The sequence below is a fragment of the Vicugna pacos genome, chromosome 2 (genome assembly GCF_048564905.1).
Source record: "Vicugna pacos chromosome 2, VicPac4, whole genome shotgun sequence".
Classification (NCBI taxonomy): Eukaryota; Metazoa; Chordata; class Mammalia; order Artiodactyla; family Camelidae; genus Vicugna; species Vicugna pacos.
Window position 1 is genome coordinate 17,397,098 of NC_132988.1, and position 20,439 is coordinate 17,417,536.

A 20,439-nucleotide genomic window follows, 5' to 3' on the forward strand; every position below is an offset into this window, starting at 1 on the left:
TGTTTCTGTTTTGTAGGTAAGTTCACTAGTGTCTTCTTTTTTTCTTTTCTTTTTTTTTTAATCTTAAATTACTAAATATGGAAATGTAGAGTCTAAAATCAAAATCATATTTTTGGAAGGGAGAATTCTAGATCTCTGGTCCTGCCCTGTTATCTTTCATACTTGGAAACTGAAGGTCAGGGTAACCAAGTGACCTGTCCAAGGTCCACTCTGAGTTCATGGCAGAAGAGAAGCCAAAACACATGTCTTTTAACACTCAGTCCTTTCCACCCCGGACCTTACAGCCATCACTTTATGTGCTAGGTGATGTAAACAGTCTGTGTGTAACAGTCCAAGTGATGAGTAATGCATTTCAGGGAAAAAGGGTACACAGTCCAAATGATCAATATAAATAGTAAGGTTTAGACTGCTCTTAACTTAAGGCTATAGTTGAGCAGAATGCAAAATATTAAACTACTTTTGTGTGTTATAGTTTACAGAGCTGCACACTTGATGGTCCTCAGTGTTCATTCAACATAACATATTTGTAGAAAAAGATCACTGTATTTATTGCATGTCAGATACCATGCCTTTGCAGAGAGTATGTAAGAGCCTTTAAGTGATGTGACACCAGTTCTGTTTACCTCCGTTTTTATCGTCTTCCCCCACTGCCTATTGCCAGCTCTAGGAAAATGCTCTGAATGCTGTTGCTGCCCGGTCTGGTCCTCAGCCTGCTACTGCAGTGCTTGTCAGAAATCATTAGCCACTGATATCTTTGACTAATGTTGCAGTTGATTGTCTGAATCATGTTCAGACACTGCAAATGAGGCAGAAACATCCTTTCTGCTCACCAACTGTGAAATGGCTAAAGGGGGTTAGATTGCCAGAAATCAGAATAAATGTATTTCCGATAAGATTTGACAATGATTTCAAGCTCAAGATGGCAAACTTGATTTTTTTATTTCTGTGCTTCTTATTGCACAAGAATAAATCTGGTATTGTTGCCTTTTTCTCCTCGAAGTAATGCACCATATTGAGTGCAGTGCTGAACTTTTGTTATGAAATGGCACGATTTGAGGTTCGTATAGGGGATGTATCACAAAATGTTACCTCTGCTGCCTTTTTTATGATGGGCAAGGAAGAAAGAGACAAAAAACAGACCCTAGGCAATAGGCTCATAACTTCTTATTTACAGACAAGTCCGATGGATACCCTTTTATCGTTTTACAGATGTATTCTGGTCCAGGTGGGTTTATTTAAACTCCTCTAGAACTCTCAGACTTATAGACAAAATTAGAAAGAAAATGTTCCAATGTAGCAAAACTGTTGCAGTTTCATCCTCACTTGTTTCAGAGTGTCCTGGACGCCTCTATAAAATTGGAGGCTTTGAGGAGGGAACACAGCTATCTCTCAGTATTGAAAGACCCGACACGTGGAGGAGGGATGCACTTACCCTGTACTGTCCCACACAGCACAACCTTAGCAAGCAGGCAGAGTTGCAGATCTTGCTTTAACTTAACCAGTAGTTTTATTCACGTAACTCCCCAATGATTGAGTGGCTAGTCTCACGAGGGGATAGTTTCCCATCAGGAAAACTGTTCAAGCAAAAGCCAGATGAGGCTTTCTCAACAGCACACTACTGACATTCGGAGCTGGACCGTTCTTTGTTATAGGGGGATGTCGTGTAAATTGCAAGGTGTTGAGCAGCATACCTGGCTTCTCCCAATTATGGCAACCCAGAACGTCTCCAGACACTGCCACGTATCCCCCAGGGGGCAAACTTGCCCCCATTTGAGAACCACTAGGTTAGATAAGCACTTGGGAGAAATAAGCAGTTTCATTCAAATTCTTTGTAGGTACTTTTAAACACCTCATCTCAGGAACCTTATAAAGTCTTTTCGAGGTAGACTTTATTCGTTTCCATTTTACACCTGAGAAAATGAACTCACAGACATTAAGTCTCTTGACATATGTCACTCAGCCCAGTACTAAACCTGCCTGACTCCGAAGCCTGTGATATTTGGAGAAACTTTGAACGCCCAGAGGGAGATTTGATCAATTATCCCATAAGGCCCTTCCAAAGCCTGGTCTGTGCCCTCAGAGCAGGAGTCCCTATGCTGAGTTAACTAAGGAAGAGAGCAGTGAGCGGAAGGTGTCAGTATAAAAAGGAATGTATATAGAAAAAAAAAATACCCAAAATATGGAATAAAAAGAGAATTAGAGTTTACTGAAATTTTTGCAAAATTACAGAATTGCCATCTCAGATGCACTAATGCTAGAACTTGTTTTATATAATACTTTCTATGAACTATTTTCCTACAGAAACAATAGCAGTTAGGGTCCCCAGCCAGAGCACAGAGACCCACTGAAACTTCATGTCACTGATCTGTATTAGTTTGAGTTATGGATGCTCTGTACTGTGCCAGACGGAGAAAGAAAAAATACTTCCTCTCCTTTCCCTAGACATGGGAGCAACTCTGCATAGAACTTTGGAAACTTGGAATAATAGGAAACAAGGCAGCCAACCACACCATCTTTGATGTGTCATATTAGAACCAAACACCTCGAGCTGCCTAGAAAGTAGACAGACCAAAACTATGAATTAAAAAAGCCCTGCAAGAGGGGTGGGTATAGCTCAGTGTAGAGTGCATGCTCAGCATGCGCGAGGTCCTGGATTCCATCCCCAGTACTTCCATTTAAAACAAAAACAAAACCTATTACCTCCCCCCCAAAACAAACAAACAAAAACAAAAATAAAAAAGCCCTACAAGACTCCTTTTATGTGCATATAAAGTATGAAAGTGAAGGACCTGCCTTGCCTTCAAAACAATGGTCAAATTCTTTCTTTGTAATCAAACAGATGAATTGCCACTGGGAAGTTTTTCCATGTAATACCATCAATTAAAACTGTGATTACTTAGTCCATGTTACTAGACACGACGTTCTATGCATGAACCTTACAGCAAACTTTTCTGTCGGTCATCGTTGCTTCTGTGTTCCCTGGGAAAGCTTTTTTCTCATTGTATCACTCATTCCCACCTCTGATCCTCTGCTCAAGCTCCGCTCAGTACTGCCCCAATCCCATTATTCCTTTAAAATGCACATAGAGTTTCTCTTTCTATATGAAGCCTTTCTCAGTTGTATTTTCATTGTGCTTATGATTATCTGAAATTCACTCATTTATTACAAATTACACATTTTCTCCTCATCACCTAAATGCAGCATAGACTGCATGGGGGCAGGGATTGTGCATTATTCACTGCTGTCTCATTAACACCTGGAACAAGGTTCGGTCCAGGGAAGACACTAGTATTTGTCTAATGAGTTAAACAACTGTTAGCTCTTTATGCAGGATTGCAGCATTATGTAATTTCTGCATCTGTATGTCTTATTGCCTTAGATAGTAAGGTCTTTGAGAGCAGGGGTATATCTATATAATACACATATATTATGTACCTAGAATATATATATATGTGTATATAAATGTATACACATAGTTTTATCTCGCAGTCACATGTAATGATCGAATGGGATGTACCGGAAGGATTCTTTGCATTATACAGTGGTTTAAAGGTTGAGCATTATAAAGAAAGCGGTAACAAGAGAGAGTAAAAATAGCATGTAGTTACTTTTTCAGCTATCAGTGACTTACACAGGCCTGATTTTCACATCTGCTGCTCCACACTCTCCTCTTCCCTATTTTTATCTCTTCCATGCCCCTGGCGTAAAGAACATTGAGGAAAAGCATGTGAACTTCTAGAAAACCTGAAGGTACCGAAGTAGACCTCCAAAAAGGAGGTTATAGCAATCAGTATTTGCTTAAGGGATCATAGCATGAGATGGAATTTCAAGACAAGGTTGGCCTTTTTTTTTTAATAACCTTTTTCCCAAATTATCCTGCCATACACTATATGAATTATTCCATTTCCCTTTGTTAGACTGCGAAAGACTCCTCTCAGAAGAAATGATTTGGAGCTTCAAAGCATCCTCTTTTTAAAACTATAGCTTCTTCTGGCAGAGTTAGTGATCTTTGAGTCATCCATACCAAAGGATAAATTAGTTTCATCAACTACTATTCTTCTGTCACTTAACTGAGGAAACTTCCCTGGGGAAATACGAACACAGAAGGTAGGGGAGGTGTACCATAAGGGAAGAGGTCAGATGCCAAGTTATTTCAGAATTTTTCCCATGGCAGATCTTTCTTTCACCCAAGGGAAAGAGAAAAAAAGATTTTTCTCTCTCTTTTCTAAGTAGCAAACATATTAAAAATGAATTGAGAAAGAGTAGCATGGGAGATCATTGTACTGGTAGAACTTTTCTGTATCTTGATTGTGGTGGTGGTAACATGAATATATGCATGCAACAAAATAGCATACAGTTAACACCCCCCACACGTACGTGGGCAGGTGCACACACACACACATATGTATACAGACACAAGCGCATGTAAAACTGGTGAGATCTGAATAAGGTGGGTGAATTGTATCAACATGAATTCCCTGACTGTGATACACTATCAAGATGTTACCACTGGCGAAAGCTGGGTTAAGGCTGTGAGTGTGCTCTTCAGCATTTCTTACAACTGCATGTGAATCTACAATTATCTTAAAATAAAAAGGGCTTAAAACAAATGAACTGGGACAGTGTTTCCTTACAATGATTGGGCGGACAGAGGGGTGGGGAGAGAATCCATCTAATTTTGGAAAATCAGTCCAGGAGTGATAATCATCACAGTGGTTAAAGTAAGTTTCAGTTTTGAAAGCAGTTATAAAAACCATGATTTCTAGAATTTCTTCTGTTTTAACACTGTCTGAAATAAAGAGACCGTAAGACAGGGATTGCAGTGGGGTAAGGAATGGGAAAACAGAGGAAGAGAAGAATGAGATCAGTATCCAAGAGTTTATTTTCTTTCGTTCCAAGGTACCCTCACAACTGGAAATCCTAAAGAAGTAAAAGAGAGAAAGCAATTGTTGTCTACTATTGTTAGATGTAATAATGACTTCATAGTGTCCTGCCTTAAAGGTGCCAAAGCTCAAGCACAGAATTTATTTATTTTTTTAAATTGAAGTATAGTCAGTTACAATGTGTTGATTTCTGGTGTACAGCACAATGTCCCAGTCATGCATATCTATACATATTTTTGTTTTCATACAATCTTTCTATATAGATATAGATATATACTAGTGTTAGTGTATACCTATCTATATAAACACACTATATATACATATATATGTATATACCATTCACTTTGTTGACAGGTGACAATCTTGACTTAAATCCAATGCTCCCTTGAAAGCTATTGCAACAAAATAAATTAATGATTCTTAAAATTTGACTTTATAGCAAACAATTCTTTAAAGAACTTGTAGCATATTGCCAGAATTATTCTTTTGCACACTCTCATTTTTTTTTAATGCTAGGTATTCTGCTGGTTTTGCTTTTAGGTAACCAATGGAAATTATCTCATTTTAAGAACTTGGATTTTATTGGGAAATATCTTTTCAAGTAAATCAGTTTTATTCTAGTGGGACGATAAAGTCCATGCCTTTAAAGTTTCTAGGAAAATAGCTTTCAAAACTTCATCTCCATTATTCACTGAAATTATTGGAACAACGTGATCAAGTGGCTACATAGCATTCAATTTTTATTAGGTACAGGAACTGAGTTTTCCAACTTTGGTAATCATGTAATCATGTTCATTGAAATCTACATAGTAACATGCTTGATCAGTGTTTTTCTTGTCTTTTGACAAAAGTTAAGTTCATTGTTCATAAAATTTAAGGATATACACTGAATTTTCTACTCATCAAAATATCTTGCACCTGAGATTATTTTTTCTCTCCTACCTTTGATTTGCAATAATAGAATTTAACCTTCCAGACCTTGGATTTGTTTCTGACATATTGCATGCCACAGGGATATTTAGTCACGTAGTATGGATTCCTCAGATTTCCACACTGTATTTTCCCACTTAAAGTATTCTTTGTAAAGAGGATTCCACTATTTATCTAATGATTCAAGTTGATCACTATTTAATAATTTATAAATTATACCTTAATTAAAAAGCAGGTAAAGTAACTTACCATAAGATCAATATAAAACATCTTAATTTTCTACAGAATTTAGGGTTTTTTAGAGATATTTAATATTCATGCTTTTTAAAATTGAAGTATAGAATATTGTATTAGTTTTAGGTATACAGCAAAATAATTCAGTTACATATTTTTTTTCAGATTATTTTCCATTATAGGTTATTGCAAGATATTGAATATTGCTCCTTGTGTTATACAGTAAATATTTGTTGCTTATCTATTTTATATATAATACCCCAAATTTATCCATCCCCCACTTCTTCCCTTTTGATGACCCTCAGTTTGTTTTCTATGCCTCTGAGTCTGTTTCTGTTTTGTATATAGATTCATTTGTGTTAATTTTTAGATACCATATATTAGTGATATCATATCACTTTCTCTGTCTGACTTACTTCAAAATGTTGCGGCAGATGGCAATGTTTCATTCTTTTTTACAGGTGAGTAATATTCCATTGTATATACACCACATATTTATCGACTCATCTGTTGATGGACTCAGGTTGCTTCCATATCCTGACTATTGTAAATAGTGCTTCTGTGAATATTGTGATGCAAGTATGTTTTTGAATTAGCGTTTTATCCAGATAAATGTCCAGGAGTGGGATTGCTGGATTATATGGCAGCTCTATTTTTAGTTTTTTAAGGAAACTTTGTGCTGTTTTCCATAGTGATTGCACAAATTTACATTCTGACCAACAGTTATTTTCTACACGATTAGTAATCTCATATTATTTTTCCACTTTTATTTTTTTCCTGTTTAACAATGTCCTTTCTGTCCTCTTAGTTTGAACTATACAATTACCAATCTACTGAGTTTTGCCTTGTATTCTCCTTACGATTTCACCTGAGTTGACTCCCCCACCAGCGCTCACATTCCTGAGGAGCAAAGGCCCTGTCTTTGATCTAGGCGGGCTCCTCTACAGCACTTTCATGGTCCTCAGGGTGGGTTTCATGAACAGTAGGCCCTTCTTACTCATGGTTTAGCTTCCTGAAGTTTCAGTTACCCACAGTCAACCGAGGTCAGAAAATATAAAATGGAAATTTCCAGATCTAAATAATTCATAAGTTTTAAATTGCACAGCATTCTGAGTAGTGTGACAAAATCTTGTGTCTTCCTTCCGTTCCATCCCCTCCATCCGAGATGTGAACCATCCCCTTGCCCGGCATATCCTGGCCATTAGTCACTTAGTAACTATCTAAGTTACTGGGTTATTGTTTCGGTCTCATGGGCTTGTGTTCAGGGTACCATTATTTTATTTAATAATGGCCCGAAGTGCAAAATGAGTGTTGCTGGCAATTCAGATATACTAAAGAGAAGCCTAAAGTGCTTCCTTTAAAAGATAGAAGTTCTTAATTCAATAAGGAAAGAAAAAAATTGTATGCTGAAGTTGCCAAGATCTGCAGTAAGAACGAATCTTCTATCTGTGAAAATGTGAAGAAGGAAAAAGAATCTCCTGCTAATTTTGCTGTCACATCTCAAACTGCAAAAGTTACAGCCACAGTGTGTGATAAGTACATAGTTAAGATGCAAAACACATTAAATTTGTAAGATGTTTTGAGAGAGAGACCACATTTACATAACTTTTATTACAGTATATTGTCATAATTGTTCTATGTTATTATCAGTTATGGTTGTTAACCTCTTACTGTACCTAACTTATAAATTAAACTTTATCATAGGTATATATGTACAGAAGAAAACATGGTTTATAAAAGATTCAGTACTGTCTAAGATTTCAGGTATCCACTGGGGGTCGGGACACGTAGCCCCTATGGCTAAGGGGGGGTCCACCATAATTGATTATTTCCTTATTGGGCCAGTAATGAACTATATTCTTTTTAGGTAAAGTATTTAAGCTGAGAGAGGAACTCCCTCAAGCCACAAATAAAATGTGTTGTCTTTACTCTGAGAGAACTCTCCAGAAGCTGTCCGCTAATGGCTGGTTTACAGAGTCCCAGAGAATTCTTGTCCCAGGTTTAATACCACTCTGATAATCTCACAGAAATCTCACAACAGCTCTCAGAGAGAGGTTTCCTTTAGCCACTCGGGGAGGTTTCCTGCACCAGATGTGTTGGGTCCTGGAAGCGCTGCCCATGTGTGCAGAATAGGATGCATCAACTCTGAAGTACTTATCTGTGATTTCTCAGGCACCTGCTCTCCTAATCGTGGGCCAAAGAGTCCTACCCTTAAGATAATTTTGGGTGCTGCAGAATGTTGTGTACTGCTTCTGGGTCCACCATGGCCAGTGGGTGGGAGACTGATGCAGGATAAGCAGAGTTTAAGCCCTGGAGAAACTATCTTTAGTCATTGCTAATTCACACCACTGCATCCGTACAAACCTCTGTACTGCTAGCCTGTAAATGCCTTGAAGGCTATAAGCATGCTCTCTTCTCTTTTAAGATTTCCTAGGGTCTAACACAGCTCTGGCATACAGTAACAGCATTTGCTGAATAAATGAACTATTTTTGACACAAAATGTAATACTCAATCTTTAAAAGTACATTTGTTACTTTAAAAAGTTAAAATTTAATCTTTGAATTTCTAGAATGTCATATAAAATACATACGAACCAAAAAAAGACACTAGAAAGGTACTTCTTCAATATTTTGATATTTGGATTTAATAAGGTCTCATATTTAGTCTCTGAATTTATATTCACAAAACTCAAGGGTTCTGCCCCTTAACTCAGAAAGCTCTATGTCAAGTCATATCAGACTTAATCTAGATGTTGTCAGTTATGCACGACAGAGTGAAAAAAAGAATATTCTCAGGTTTATACAGGGCTTAGTAAGAGGCTTAAAAATAAGAGTCAAAAATTTGAACTTTGCAGATTTAATTGGGAATTGAAACACTGGGTCAATATGTATCAGTTAAGTTTTGATATCAGTATTATGTCAAGCCGTCACTTATAAACCCCACAGACACATCAACGAATTATGAGGTATCACAGTGGCCTCATTGAATTTATTTCCCAAATATTAACTTCAAGAAAGTAAAGATGAATATCAACACTGCCTCTAATATGCAAACTTTCTAAGATGCCCAGTTCAGGCCCCCATCACATATGGATGTCTCCCTCACGCTGACTCTTTCCAATGCTGTCAAATGCCTTTCACTAATTCTTCCTTAGAAAATGTGCAAAAAGGATTTCCATAGAGGTCTTTGGAGATTTCCTGTGTCTTCATGTGTGTAATAGGTTGGGTCAAGTAACAATGAAGGAGGAGGAAGGAGGAAGGGCATTTTATTTTACATATTTTCCTTCTTCTGGTCCTTGAAAGGGAAAAAAAATAAAAAGGAAAATTATCCCATGCAGATGATGGCAGTGCTAAATTAAGATCATACGTTTGGCTGTGGCAGCTGTAATCTTTTGATTATTGAAGAGATTGTTGGTAATGAAGTACATTTGTAAGAAATATTCTTAGTGTATACTGAATACATGTACCAACTGTGAGATATGTGTCTAATAAAATGATAGATTTAGAAATTGCCTGGCACTGAAATTCATGCTTTTCAAACAGCTATTTATAGAAAGAAAAGTGATATTTAAGCTACCATAGTGGGCTACTATAATCTGCCTTATATTACCTAAGATAATAGTCCCATATTTTAAGATAATGTTGTAAACCTTCAATTATTTATTCACACCTAAGCTATATCAATTGGAAGATTTTGGATTGTGCAGGAAAAGAATTATTTTTACAAGAGGGAGACTTCACTGTCATGGCTCAAAGAGATTGCTATGAAACAAGTTAGACTATAGATAAAAATAAACCAAACCAACATGAATTTTTAATAAACAAAAAAAATTTTATGGGAACGTTAAAAACAACTATTAATTTTAATTTTTTCTGTTATGAAATGGAACATCCGTGAATCTGGTCATGTATAGGTTTCATCCATATTCTTCTTCCCCGTAGGTCCTTAACACTTACATTAAAATCTCTACAGACCTGGATGATGATCTCAGCCTGGGGAGAGGCTATGAAGCCACGGCCAAGGTCCTGCAGAGGTAAGTTAGCACATCCTTGTCTTGCTGTCACTGGGAATTCACTCAACTGTGAAAGACTTAAATTGTTTGAGGTCTGTCGCTTTCCATTACCGCCTGCTTAAATTTTAAGCAGTGCCCTTCTTAAGTGACCCTTTCATCATCAGTTATTTTAAACTAATGCAGTCTTTTTAAATAAGCTCCTAAACCCTTCTTTGTCTATCCCTCTTTCGTATTATTTTATTTTTGATTTTTGGTAAGTTTAGCGGTGACCTTGAATGCGAGGGAAAAATCAGGTCACATCTCACAGGTTTGAAGAGCCGACAGCACAGAGGTGTATCATACGCTTCAGTAACTGTGGCTCACTGTAACCTTTCCAGATCTCTTCCTTGAAGAAAGTTTCCATCTTATGCTTCAATCATGCTTCTTCTATTAAGACATCTCTCCTTTAAGCATATCTGGATAAGCAGTGGATGCAAAAAAAAAATTTCCTTTAAAACAGAAGATTTAACAAAAGTATACATGAACAACTTTTGATAGAAATTTTTCCATGGAAAATATATTATGTGCCCCTTGCTCATTGTATTGTGGTCATTGTGTACTCCATTTAATCACTGCATTATATTTAAGCAAGACAGAATGAGAAAAGCTATTAAAGTTAAGGCCTTGGTTTTTGGTACGTTATATCCAAGATACAGCTTTAAAAAAAATTTTAGTAGTAGTAATAATAATTAGGTATAGATTGTGTCAAATTCTAATTTCTTCCCATTTGTGTTTCAGTGGTAAACACATACAAGGTGGTGTTTTACAGAAACAGACTCACAGACCTAGAAAAGACAAACTTATGGTTACCAGGGGGGCAACAGGGTGAGAAGGGATAAATTAGGAGTTCGAGATTTGCATATACTAACTACTACATATAAAATAGATGAACAAGTTTATACTGTTGCACAGGGAACAATATTCAACATCTTGTAGTAACCTATAATGAAAAGGAATATGAAAAAGAATATATGTTTGTTTATGTATGACTGAAACACTATGCTGTGCACCAGAAATTGACACAACATTATAAACTGACTATACTTCCAAAAAAAAAAAGGAAAAAAATTAAAAAAACAAGGTGATGTTTTAAAAGGTAAAATTGCTATTCAAAAGATTTAAAATGCCTCGTGCATTGAAAGTGGATCATCAATGCATAATTACCATTACCAATATAATCATCATTCAATATTATATAAATAACTAATTAAATATTAAAATACCAACACCAATGAAATGAAAGGTGCCCTACAAAAAAAAAAATGCAGTGCATTCCTCGCTGGATGAATGGTTAGGGACAGACAGACTTATAAGGAGAGTATGGACATTTACTCAAGGAAGGCAGGGCGAGCCATGGGAAAGCAAGCAACCCATGAGTGTTGTGGTCCTTTCAAATAAAAATTGATAACCAGTCCATGGACAATCAATCCAGCTATCCCTTAAACTTTTACTTTTCAAATAACTACCAGAAAGAAACATATTTGAAGACAAAAAAGAGACATGTAAGGATTCAATTTAATGTCTGTTTGTACATACCCACTTTGTGCCTTTTCGTCCGGCTCATTTTGATTATTAAATTACTTGAGTCTGCTGTTAACCCTTCCTAGAATCAGTAGAAAATGGTTGGGTTATTGGTCTTGCTTTGTAGTAGCAGACCTGGCCTAAACCTGTACAATGAAATAAGTGCATCCCTTAACATGTTTATAAAATAATTTCTACAAAATGACATTGTGTCCCAACATAACTAAAGACATAAAACCTCAAAGAAAAATATTTTCTTTCATAAACATATATTAAGCACTTACTGTGTCACAGGACAAGCGTTGGACTGACAGTCTTTATAACTATTTTAGAAATTGATATACTGATAGTCTTTATAACTATTTTGGGTTATTGATAGTCTTTATAATCATTTTTGAAACTTCTGGAGACCTGAGTTTATCTTCAGATATTCTCACCTGTTAAACTGGTGTCTCATCTGGAATATGTTGGTCTCCACTCCAGGATTTGAGTTCTTGATCTGTACACTAAAAGCTAAGGGGAGGACTGAACAATTATCTGATAAATATTGGTAACAACAACAATTAAAATGTGCTCATTTGGCTGCTTAAGTACTATTTGGGGTTGGGGTGTGGAAAAGGATCCAGCTGTATTTGATGCATCATGAAGTAGGGTATGTTTCGGGTAGGAATGGGGGTGGTTACAGCCCAGCACTCTCGACACTCTAGCAGCCTGCCTTGGCGCAGACATACAATGGGCAAGAAAACATACCCCATCTCACTTGTACACCAAATGAAAGTGAATTCCACTTATAAGAATTCCCATCTGCTAAAATACCAGTGCAGCCATCAGTGATTTGTGCAGTAGATATAGGTTCTTAATTGTATAATGTTATGTAATGCACAAGAGTACAGGAAGTGCTTACTCTGAGGTCATTAGGAAATAGTGTCCTGAGGCCACCGCAAACTTTCCACTCCAAATCTGCCGTTTTGCAGCACTGTTGGTGGTTACAGAGGAGCACTCGGGGCAGTGTAAACCTCGGAATAGTCTTTCACCATTTGTGCAAAAGACCTTTAGAGACAGACAGATGCTTTAAAAACAAAAATTCTATACAGGTAGACAACAGCACCTTGGGTATCTGAGAAGCCTTATTAAATTGAGTCCACTAATCACTAGAAGTGCTTTGATACACATTTTGTGGTCATTTTTAGAAAATTTTGCTTCAAGGGCTTAGTGTTCTTTGATGCACACGTGCACACACACACACACACACACAAACATGTATATCCATTTCATAGTCCTTAACTGCTCGGATAAGCAGTGACATGCAAACAGTGGAACACAGCCAAAACAGAGGAAATTATGGTGGTGGTGACTGAGAAATAAATCAGGCTGCGAATGAAGCTTAGCTTTACCTCTAAATCTCTGTCTCCTACCCTGTGCAATCCCACAAGTTTCACTAATGGGAGCCCTATCTCTATAAACATATTTTATCTCTTTAAAGAAAATGGAAGAGGATAGCCGTGTCTAGGCTAAGTGTGTGTCTAAGGCCATCAGCTGAGCATTCATGAAAGGTGAATAAGCTGTAAGGCTGGAGGCTTCTAAAATGGTTATAAGAATTTATACTAAGCCTTCAATTGAAAAACATACCACATTTGCTCAAGACTCAGGACTTGGTAATACAGTTGCCCACTTGGTAATTGTAGACCCAGTCCTGGTATTAGGGTTTTTGATGAAGGTTTTAATAGTGAGCTGGGGTATTTTTTGCTATTGGTCTTAATAATACTGATTGCACAAGGGTTTAAGTAGCATAACAGAAAATAAGCATTTACTGTATCTTCCCCACCCCCACACTTGGAATACTAGTGGGAGAAAAAAAAGAGTTGATATTCTAAAATGATAACAATTGCCTGTGACACAGCTATAAAAACCAGAATTATGGTCCATAAAACAGAGAGTGAGTTGAGAAACTACCAAGTAAATATTGTTATTGCATAGATAAACAATTTGAGTAAATATAGAGGGGGAAAAATCCTCAATATTCTTCATGGCATTTTTGGGCTCATTTACTGAAATGCTACAACTCTCCAAATAAACAGGATGACTTTTAAAAAGAATCTAGGGGGAAAAAAATCACAAAAATGAGAGTTGTTGAAGACAGACTGGTCAGAACTAACCCATCTGTGGGTTTGTTCCTTACCAACTGTAAATTTTCTTACAAACTCGGGTTAAATTATTTCCTAGAAAACTTTCCACAGTGGAGATCTTGAAATCAATCAGGACAAAGTTTCCACTGTGAAAATTACCTTTCTGTTATAGCTGAAAATTAATTTCTTCTTGCTTGAGAGAAATGACATGCCCTAGTAATTTTCATATATTCTTTAAAATGGAACATCCAGGATTGATGCGAAATTTCCTAAAAACGACCCCCCCAAAATACATCAAAACATTTCTATTAATTCATGAAATTAAGAATAGCTTTTTACATTTTCTCCTGTCACTGATTCCATTTGCCTTATTACTTTCATCTGTGGCCCACAAACTTGGTGGCACAATCAACAAACCCCTTAGTGGCTGTTTCATCTCTGCTCTATTTGATTTCTTCTCTCTGAGTAAATGATTAAGTTTTCATGCATTGATTCAACCAAAATCTATGTTCACTCAACCACATCCTTTATTGATTACTTCTACTGCAAACAGTAGGCCAAGTGTGATATACATAATTGGACAGTTGTCAGGGGATGTGGGTGTTAACAGTCCTGTTTTCCCAGTTGGAAACTGGAATCACCTTGATACACAAATATTCTGCGCTGTTTCATTCTCATTCTTTGGACCGAGGAGTCCTGTTCCTCAGAATATATGTTTTTAACTCTCTAAGGTCTGGTTGAATGAATTTAATGATTATACCATATAATATGCTGTTCAAGTTGCACCTGTGCACTGCATATAGAAAACAGGAATTAATATTTGTCTAACATTTTAACCTTGTCCTTTAACTTATACAAATAATCTGTAGCTTTTCTGTAAGACAATATTTGATTCTTTCCCTTCCAAAGAAAGACTGGTTTCTAAATCTATTGCTAACTTTTAAAGTTGTAAAGCCTTTCAGCAGCATAAACTTTCTATTTCAGATGCTTTATTAACAGCTTTGCTGGCTATAGCACCGTACATTCATTGAGTGGAGCATATAATTTATAATAGAAATCCTTTTTCTCTAGCACGAATGTTAGAGCAAGTTCCAGATAATTTTGGATGTTTTGGAGATCTGTTGCTCCTCTGGGAGAAAAACAACTCAACTCGCACAGCAGTAGTTTTATTTATACTGTTTTGTGTTTCTTGTTCACTGAACTTGCTTTTTTGTTTGTGTATGTTGTGATTTAACAGTCCTCAGCTAGCCAAACCTAATCCAAAATGTGCTTCCATCAAAAATAGATCAGCTTTTAGAAACATGAACATAAGTATGCTCCAGTGAATTCATTTTAGCTAAATAAAAATGATCATTTTTCCCTAAGGTTTTAAAATAGTATGAAAGAAGTCTCTACTTTTTTTCTTATTTCATCAATTTTTCTTTAAACTTGCAGTCCAAGAAAGATCTTCGAGTTAACACCAATTTTAGAAAACATTTCTAGTCCTAGAAATCTCCAACTCTACTTAAAATTCTAAATAGTATACTATTTTATTTACTAATATTTTTATACCCTCAAGTTCTCTTAATACCATTTTAGTTGTTACACAAAACACATATTTAAAGTAATGAGTGCACCTTTTATGGTATTTTACTCCATATCTCCACTTGAAATATTCCTCAAACAATTCATAGTATTTCTGGAGAATTTAATGATGTTTAAGTGTAGAAGAAGATTATTCATAATTTTGTTATGAGAAGGTGAGAACAGAATCATAAAAGGCAACACGCACACCTTTGGGAATGTAAAATTCCATTCAATATGTAATAACATATAATAATTCTGGTATGTAGAGCATTCTTTTACCAATAAGAAAGGACAAAAGAATGCATTGATAGTACCTGATACTCAAGTAAACAAAAAGTTCTATGGCTCTGCCCCTCTAGAAAATAGACACCAGGGCTTTGTGTTTGTCTTGCACAGTGTGCATTCAAATTATGATGTTTAATTCATTACATAATGGAAGATTTTTCAAAAAGTAACGCTTAGCTGAATTTTTCTTCTTGACTAGTGGGAGACAAGTAGAGAGCTGTGGGTGTGATTTCTTTTTATTTCTCTGAGAGGTAATAATAATACCAGCCATCATTTATTGAATCACTACTATGTGCCAGACTACACACATATGCAGTTTTTCATCTCATGAGAACTTACGGCCATTTCAAAAATGAGAAAGAGTGCAGATGTGATTAGTACTATTCATCTAAGAGGCAAAGCTGGGATGCAAGCCTAGATCTTTCTAATATCCACCATAGCACACATGGTTTAAGCAAAAAGATTTTAAAGCAATCTAATTTATTTTTACAAACATGCCACAGCATATCTATGAAAGTCAATGTTGTTCTCATCAAATCTTGGGAGATTATTCAAGTTTACACCTCTAATCCTGCCACTACCTCCTTTAAAAACTTCTTTGAAATACTTTCTGAGCTTATGGCATATTCTTTTGAATAGCCCCTAGAGCAGCACATCATTGTTTGAGAGATGGGTTTTGTCTTTGGGAACAGCCAGAAGGATCTACAGCCATGTTTAGAAAACATAGAAAATAATCTCTGTGGGTAATCCTATTTTGGAGCAAAATTCATTAAATTACTTGGGAATGCTTTAAACCACAACACTATGAAGGAGTTTCCTAAAGAGTAATTTAAAAATGCCATCAGTCTCATCATCAGATGACTTCACTTAGAGGAAACTGTCTTCCTTTGCATACTGGTTATGTCCGGACAGTTGGAAATACGGATGTGAAGTACAGGGTGAAAATAACAGCTGGAAATACAGATGCGCTGGGCATGTGTACATAGGAGTTAGGACACACCATAGCAGTCTATGAAGTTGCCCATAACAAGCATTTAATGGAGGGGAGAGGAAGGCCTTGGACAGAACTCTGGAAGCAGCCAGCTTTGGGTGGGCAGAGACCTCAATGTCAGTAAAGTACTGGGGAAATGAGAGATATAGGAAAAATGAGAGAATGGAGATTGGCTGAGCGTGCTAGATGCTAAAGAGGGAGAAACTTTTGGAGAAAGTTGGATGGTTAACAGCAGCGACCCCCAGTCTGTGCTGAAGACCTGGGTTAGGGGGGAGGAGGAGGAAACATGAGAATAGAGCATATAGCCTGTGACGCTATAAGCACACGGAACGTTTTATGCAGCTCATAGTTCAAAGATGTCTCCCCACAACGCATATTACCATTTTTCAGATTTGTGTAGATGCTTTGAGATCATTATTGTATTCCTTAGATTTGGCTCCATATCCTTTTGGCTGGCTTTTAAGACTAAATTTACCTGATAATTAGCAATATTGAGTATTTTTTTTCATGTACCTGTTGGCCATTTGTATGTGTTATCAGTGCTTAACACAGTTAATCCCACATACAAATGCATAGATTTGTCTCTCCAAGTTGACAGTGAAACTGTTCAAGGGCAGGAACCATATTCCCCTGTCTCTAGAACATTCTAGGGCATTTGATAGTCTCTCAAAAGATGTTCCTGAAATAAAAAAATATTCCTGATGTTACTGAAATATCCAGGACACAGTTTATAGCCATGGACTCTAAACATCCAATGACATTCTCATGACTTACCTGGAAACTTACCTCTTTCTCTTTTTTCTTTTTTCTTTTTTTTGAAGCTTAGTTTTTATGTGTGCTGCGTAAGTGTTTCCCATCTCAAATTTTCAACCATTTCTTTATTCAAAAATATATGAAAGCCTAATATACACCAAGCACTCTGCCAGAAACTGTATGTCTTTCTAAGCATTTTGTCCCTTGTCTAGGTGACTTTAGTGATACCTGAGATTTCACTGCTAAGGGACACTTGCAAGAACAAACTACCGCTCACATTTTATAAATTTTTTAAAGGTTTTATTTTTTTTTAGATAACAGCTTTATTGAAATATAATTCATATACCATACAATTCTCCCATCTTTTTTGACACTTAAAGACTAGTTTTATTAAATGCTTAGTACAGATCAAAGACCATGGAATAATGATCCTCAGAGCTGCTGTGTTTATTTCCATACAGATCATAGAAAACCAGCATTTAGACACAATACTTCATTCTAGTCAGTGTTTCAAGGCAGCTAGACATTTTTTCCAAGTCAAGTATGAATCCTAATCTTATATAACTCTCCTTGGTTGTGAACATGATTTCCCAACTCATTCTAGTTAATTTTGTAAAACATCCAGACAAATTTTAATTTGCCCAATAGTGATGCTAACACAAACATTCCATTCATGGGGTTATTTTATGAATATTCTAAATGTACAAAAATGTTTTTGCATGAAGTTATTATTCCATTTACTGACCATTTCTGATGTGAAAAAATCTCAACTTCTTGCCACTAAAAATCAAATATTACCTTTTGTATTACTTTTTCAAGAAGCGCTTTTCCAACTATTTATCGCATATAGTAATAATAGAGCTCATCAATTATTTATTGTAGACATTCAGGGAAAAAATGACTCTGTGGTGAGTTCTGTTTGCTCAGAGATTTGGGTGCGTGTTAAATTTTGCTATTTTAACTACAACCAGGAAAATGAGAACCACTTTGCAGAAGAATGTGTAAGGTTAGAACTGTTAATATTTTGATGTCCGCCATACAACCAGAACAGTGAATATTTGATTGCTTTATGGCTACACACACATGACAAAAACACAAAAACAAAAAAAATTAGTTACATTGATTTTTGCATAAAATTAAATCAAAATGAGTCAATACAGATAGAGATTTATTAGTCCTATAAAGTAATTAGACCAGTTTAAAGTTGTTCAGTCTCATTATGTTCCAGTCATATCATGTGCACACATTCATAAGTACAATGTGAATTTTAAACTTCCCAGAAAATTTTCATCATTCACTAGCCAATGAACTAACCTAATCCATTACACTGAAGGAGTAGCTTTATTTCTGGATTTCACTGAATCTAAGATTCTTCCTATTGGAAGATACACCTTAACATACCCAAGAAAGAAAAATATTCTAACTAAGTTGACATTACTTTTCTTATTGGTTAGAATTTTGATTTTATACTTAATAAAAGCTATTTTAGACTCATTTATACATAGATATTTTTATAATTACTCTTGAGAATTCATGTGAAAAGAAAATATAAGCAAAGTAAATTTATTACACTCCTCAAACATCTTTGCATTCAAAGCCCAGTTCTTCTGAATCGCTTTTAAACTTGGAATTGTCACTATCTTTTTTCTCTCATACATGTCATCTTTTGTGAAATCAAGAACACTGATGCTATATAGCCTTTCTTAAAATAAGTGCTCCAGTATCACCTCCAGGATTTCTGCCAAGTCATGGACATTCAATCTCCAGTTTTTAAAGTGGCACTTTCTTGTCTTCCAGAAAATTTCAGGGAAAGACTTTTAGAAAACAGCGAGTCCCCATATTCCTTTCTGAAATTATCTTTAAGTAGTTGTTGACAGAAAGATCAAAGCATTGCAATCGTAGGTTATCTCCAGGAACACGGATGAGTTCAGCAACAACTGTGACTTGACTGCTCCCTGTCTGAGATTATAGAATGCCACCTGTTGCGATGGATCATGATTTCAGAAATGTTAAAATATGGGAATGTGTGTATTTTAGAATAAGTGAAACATTGTATTAATGTTGCTAAATTTTTCTTTAGATGCAATAACATAAAGATTTGTAGCAAAGCTTCTCTATATGTCATATTTGTCACCATCCTATCTGGAGGTCCTCTGAGTATATCCTTGCTGTATAAACAAAGAGAAATGCCCATGCAAGAATCAACTCAATTGCAAACCAGTGTCTGCATCTCAGAATTTCATCTTGTGTTTTACTAAGGGATAGGTGCTCACTGGAAGCTATTAACCTATGAAAGCAAAGAGGTAGTTGTAGGGATTGAGAGACATTCAGCAGTAAGAGTGCCTCCTTTACTTTACTCCATTAAAGAACACCTTATAGGTTTTTCTGTTATTTTAAAACCTCTAAATTCTGGATTTTATCACTTTAATACAAAATGTTAACAGTTTGGACACGATTTAACAATGGAATCACATATAAACTTAGATTCACCTTTCTGTTTTACGGATTGATCAAAAAATAAAAAATAAAAAAGCCAGACATTCAACAAATACTGAATTTTCTTTAGCATACTTAATTTGGACCCATTATTTTGGAATCATGTCTTGCCTGGCTCATAATGTTTTAAATCTTTATGGCTCTGAATCAGGAGTCTGAATCAGCAGTCAAATTTTCCTGGAGCTGGACTTTGTCTTCAGCTGCCTGAGCTGAGTCAGTCAGAGCATTTTTTTTACCTTGGATGTAGCTGTTTACAAAAATTTCTGTCTCTTTGGTTGCTCAAAGATTTTTTCACCTTGGTTGCTAATCTCATTTGCCCCTCTGAAAGTGTACCTCTCTCAGTACACCCCCAAGTGTTCTTCACATAGGACATCACTACAACTGGCTCCTAAAAGAAAAGAGCTGGTCTCTTTAGACAGCCTTTCAAAGAATTAGCTCCTTGAGAGAGATTTTTAGACTTTTCCCACTTCTCTCTTCCCTGACCATTTAGCTCTTAATCCTATGAAACTATGATTTGTGTATCCTTGGAGTTCCATTCAGATCATGAGAAACTAATGCATACTGGGGACTCAAGATTTGTAAAACGAGAGCTGAATTCAAAT

At 36.1% G+C, this 20,439-nt stretch overlaps 1 protein-coding gene across 5 annotated transcripts in view; it reads left to right on the forward strand.

The window, feature by feature from the left end:
* TTC29 (tetratricopeptide repeat domain 29) overlaps positions 1–20,439 on the forward strand; it is a 210,675-nt gene that overhangs the window by 105,253 nt on the left and 84,983 nt on the right. For all 5 annotated transcript variants that reach the window (XR_012079909.1, XM_031692490.2, XM_072976073.1 and 2 more), the window contains one exon: positions 9,990–10,081. Coding sequence is in view for 4 of the 5 variants with exons in the window: in XM_031692490.2 (XP_031548350.1) it covers positions 9,990–10,081 (92 nt within the window). In the remaining variant the exon portion in view is untranslated. The remainder of the gene's footprint in view (positions 1–9,989; positions 10,082–20,439) is intronic.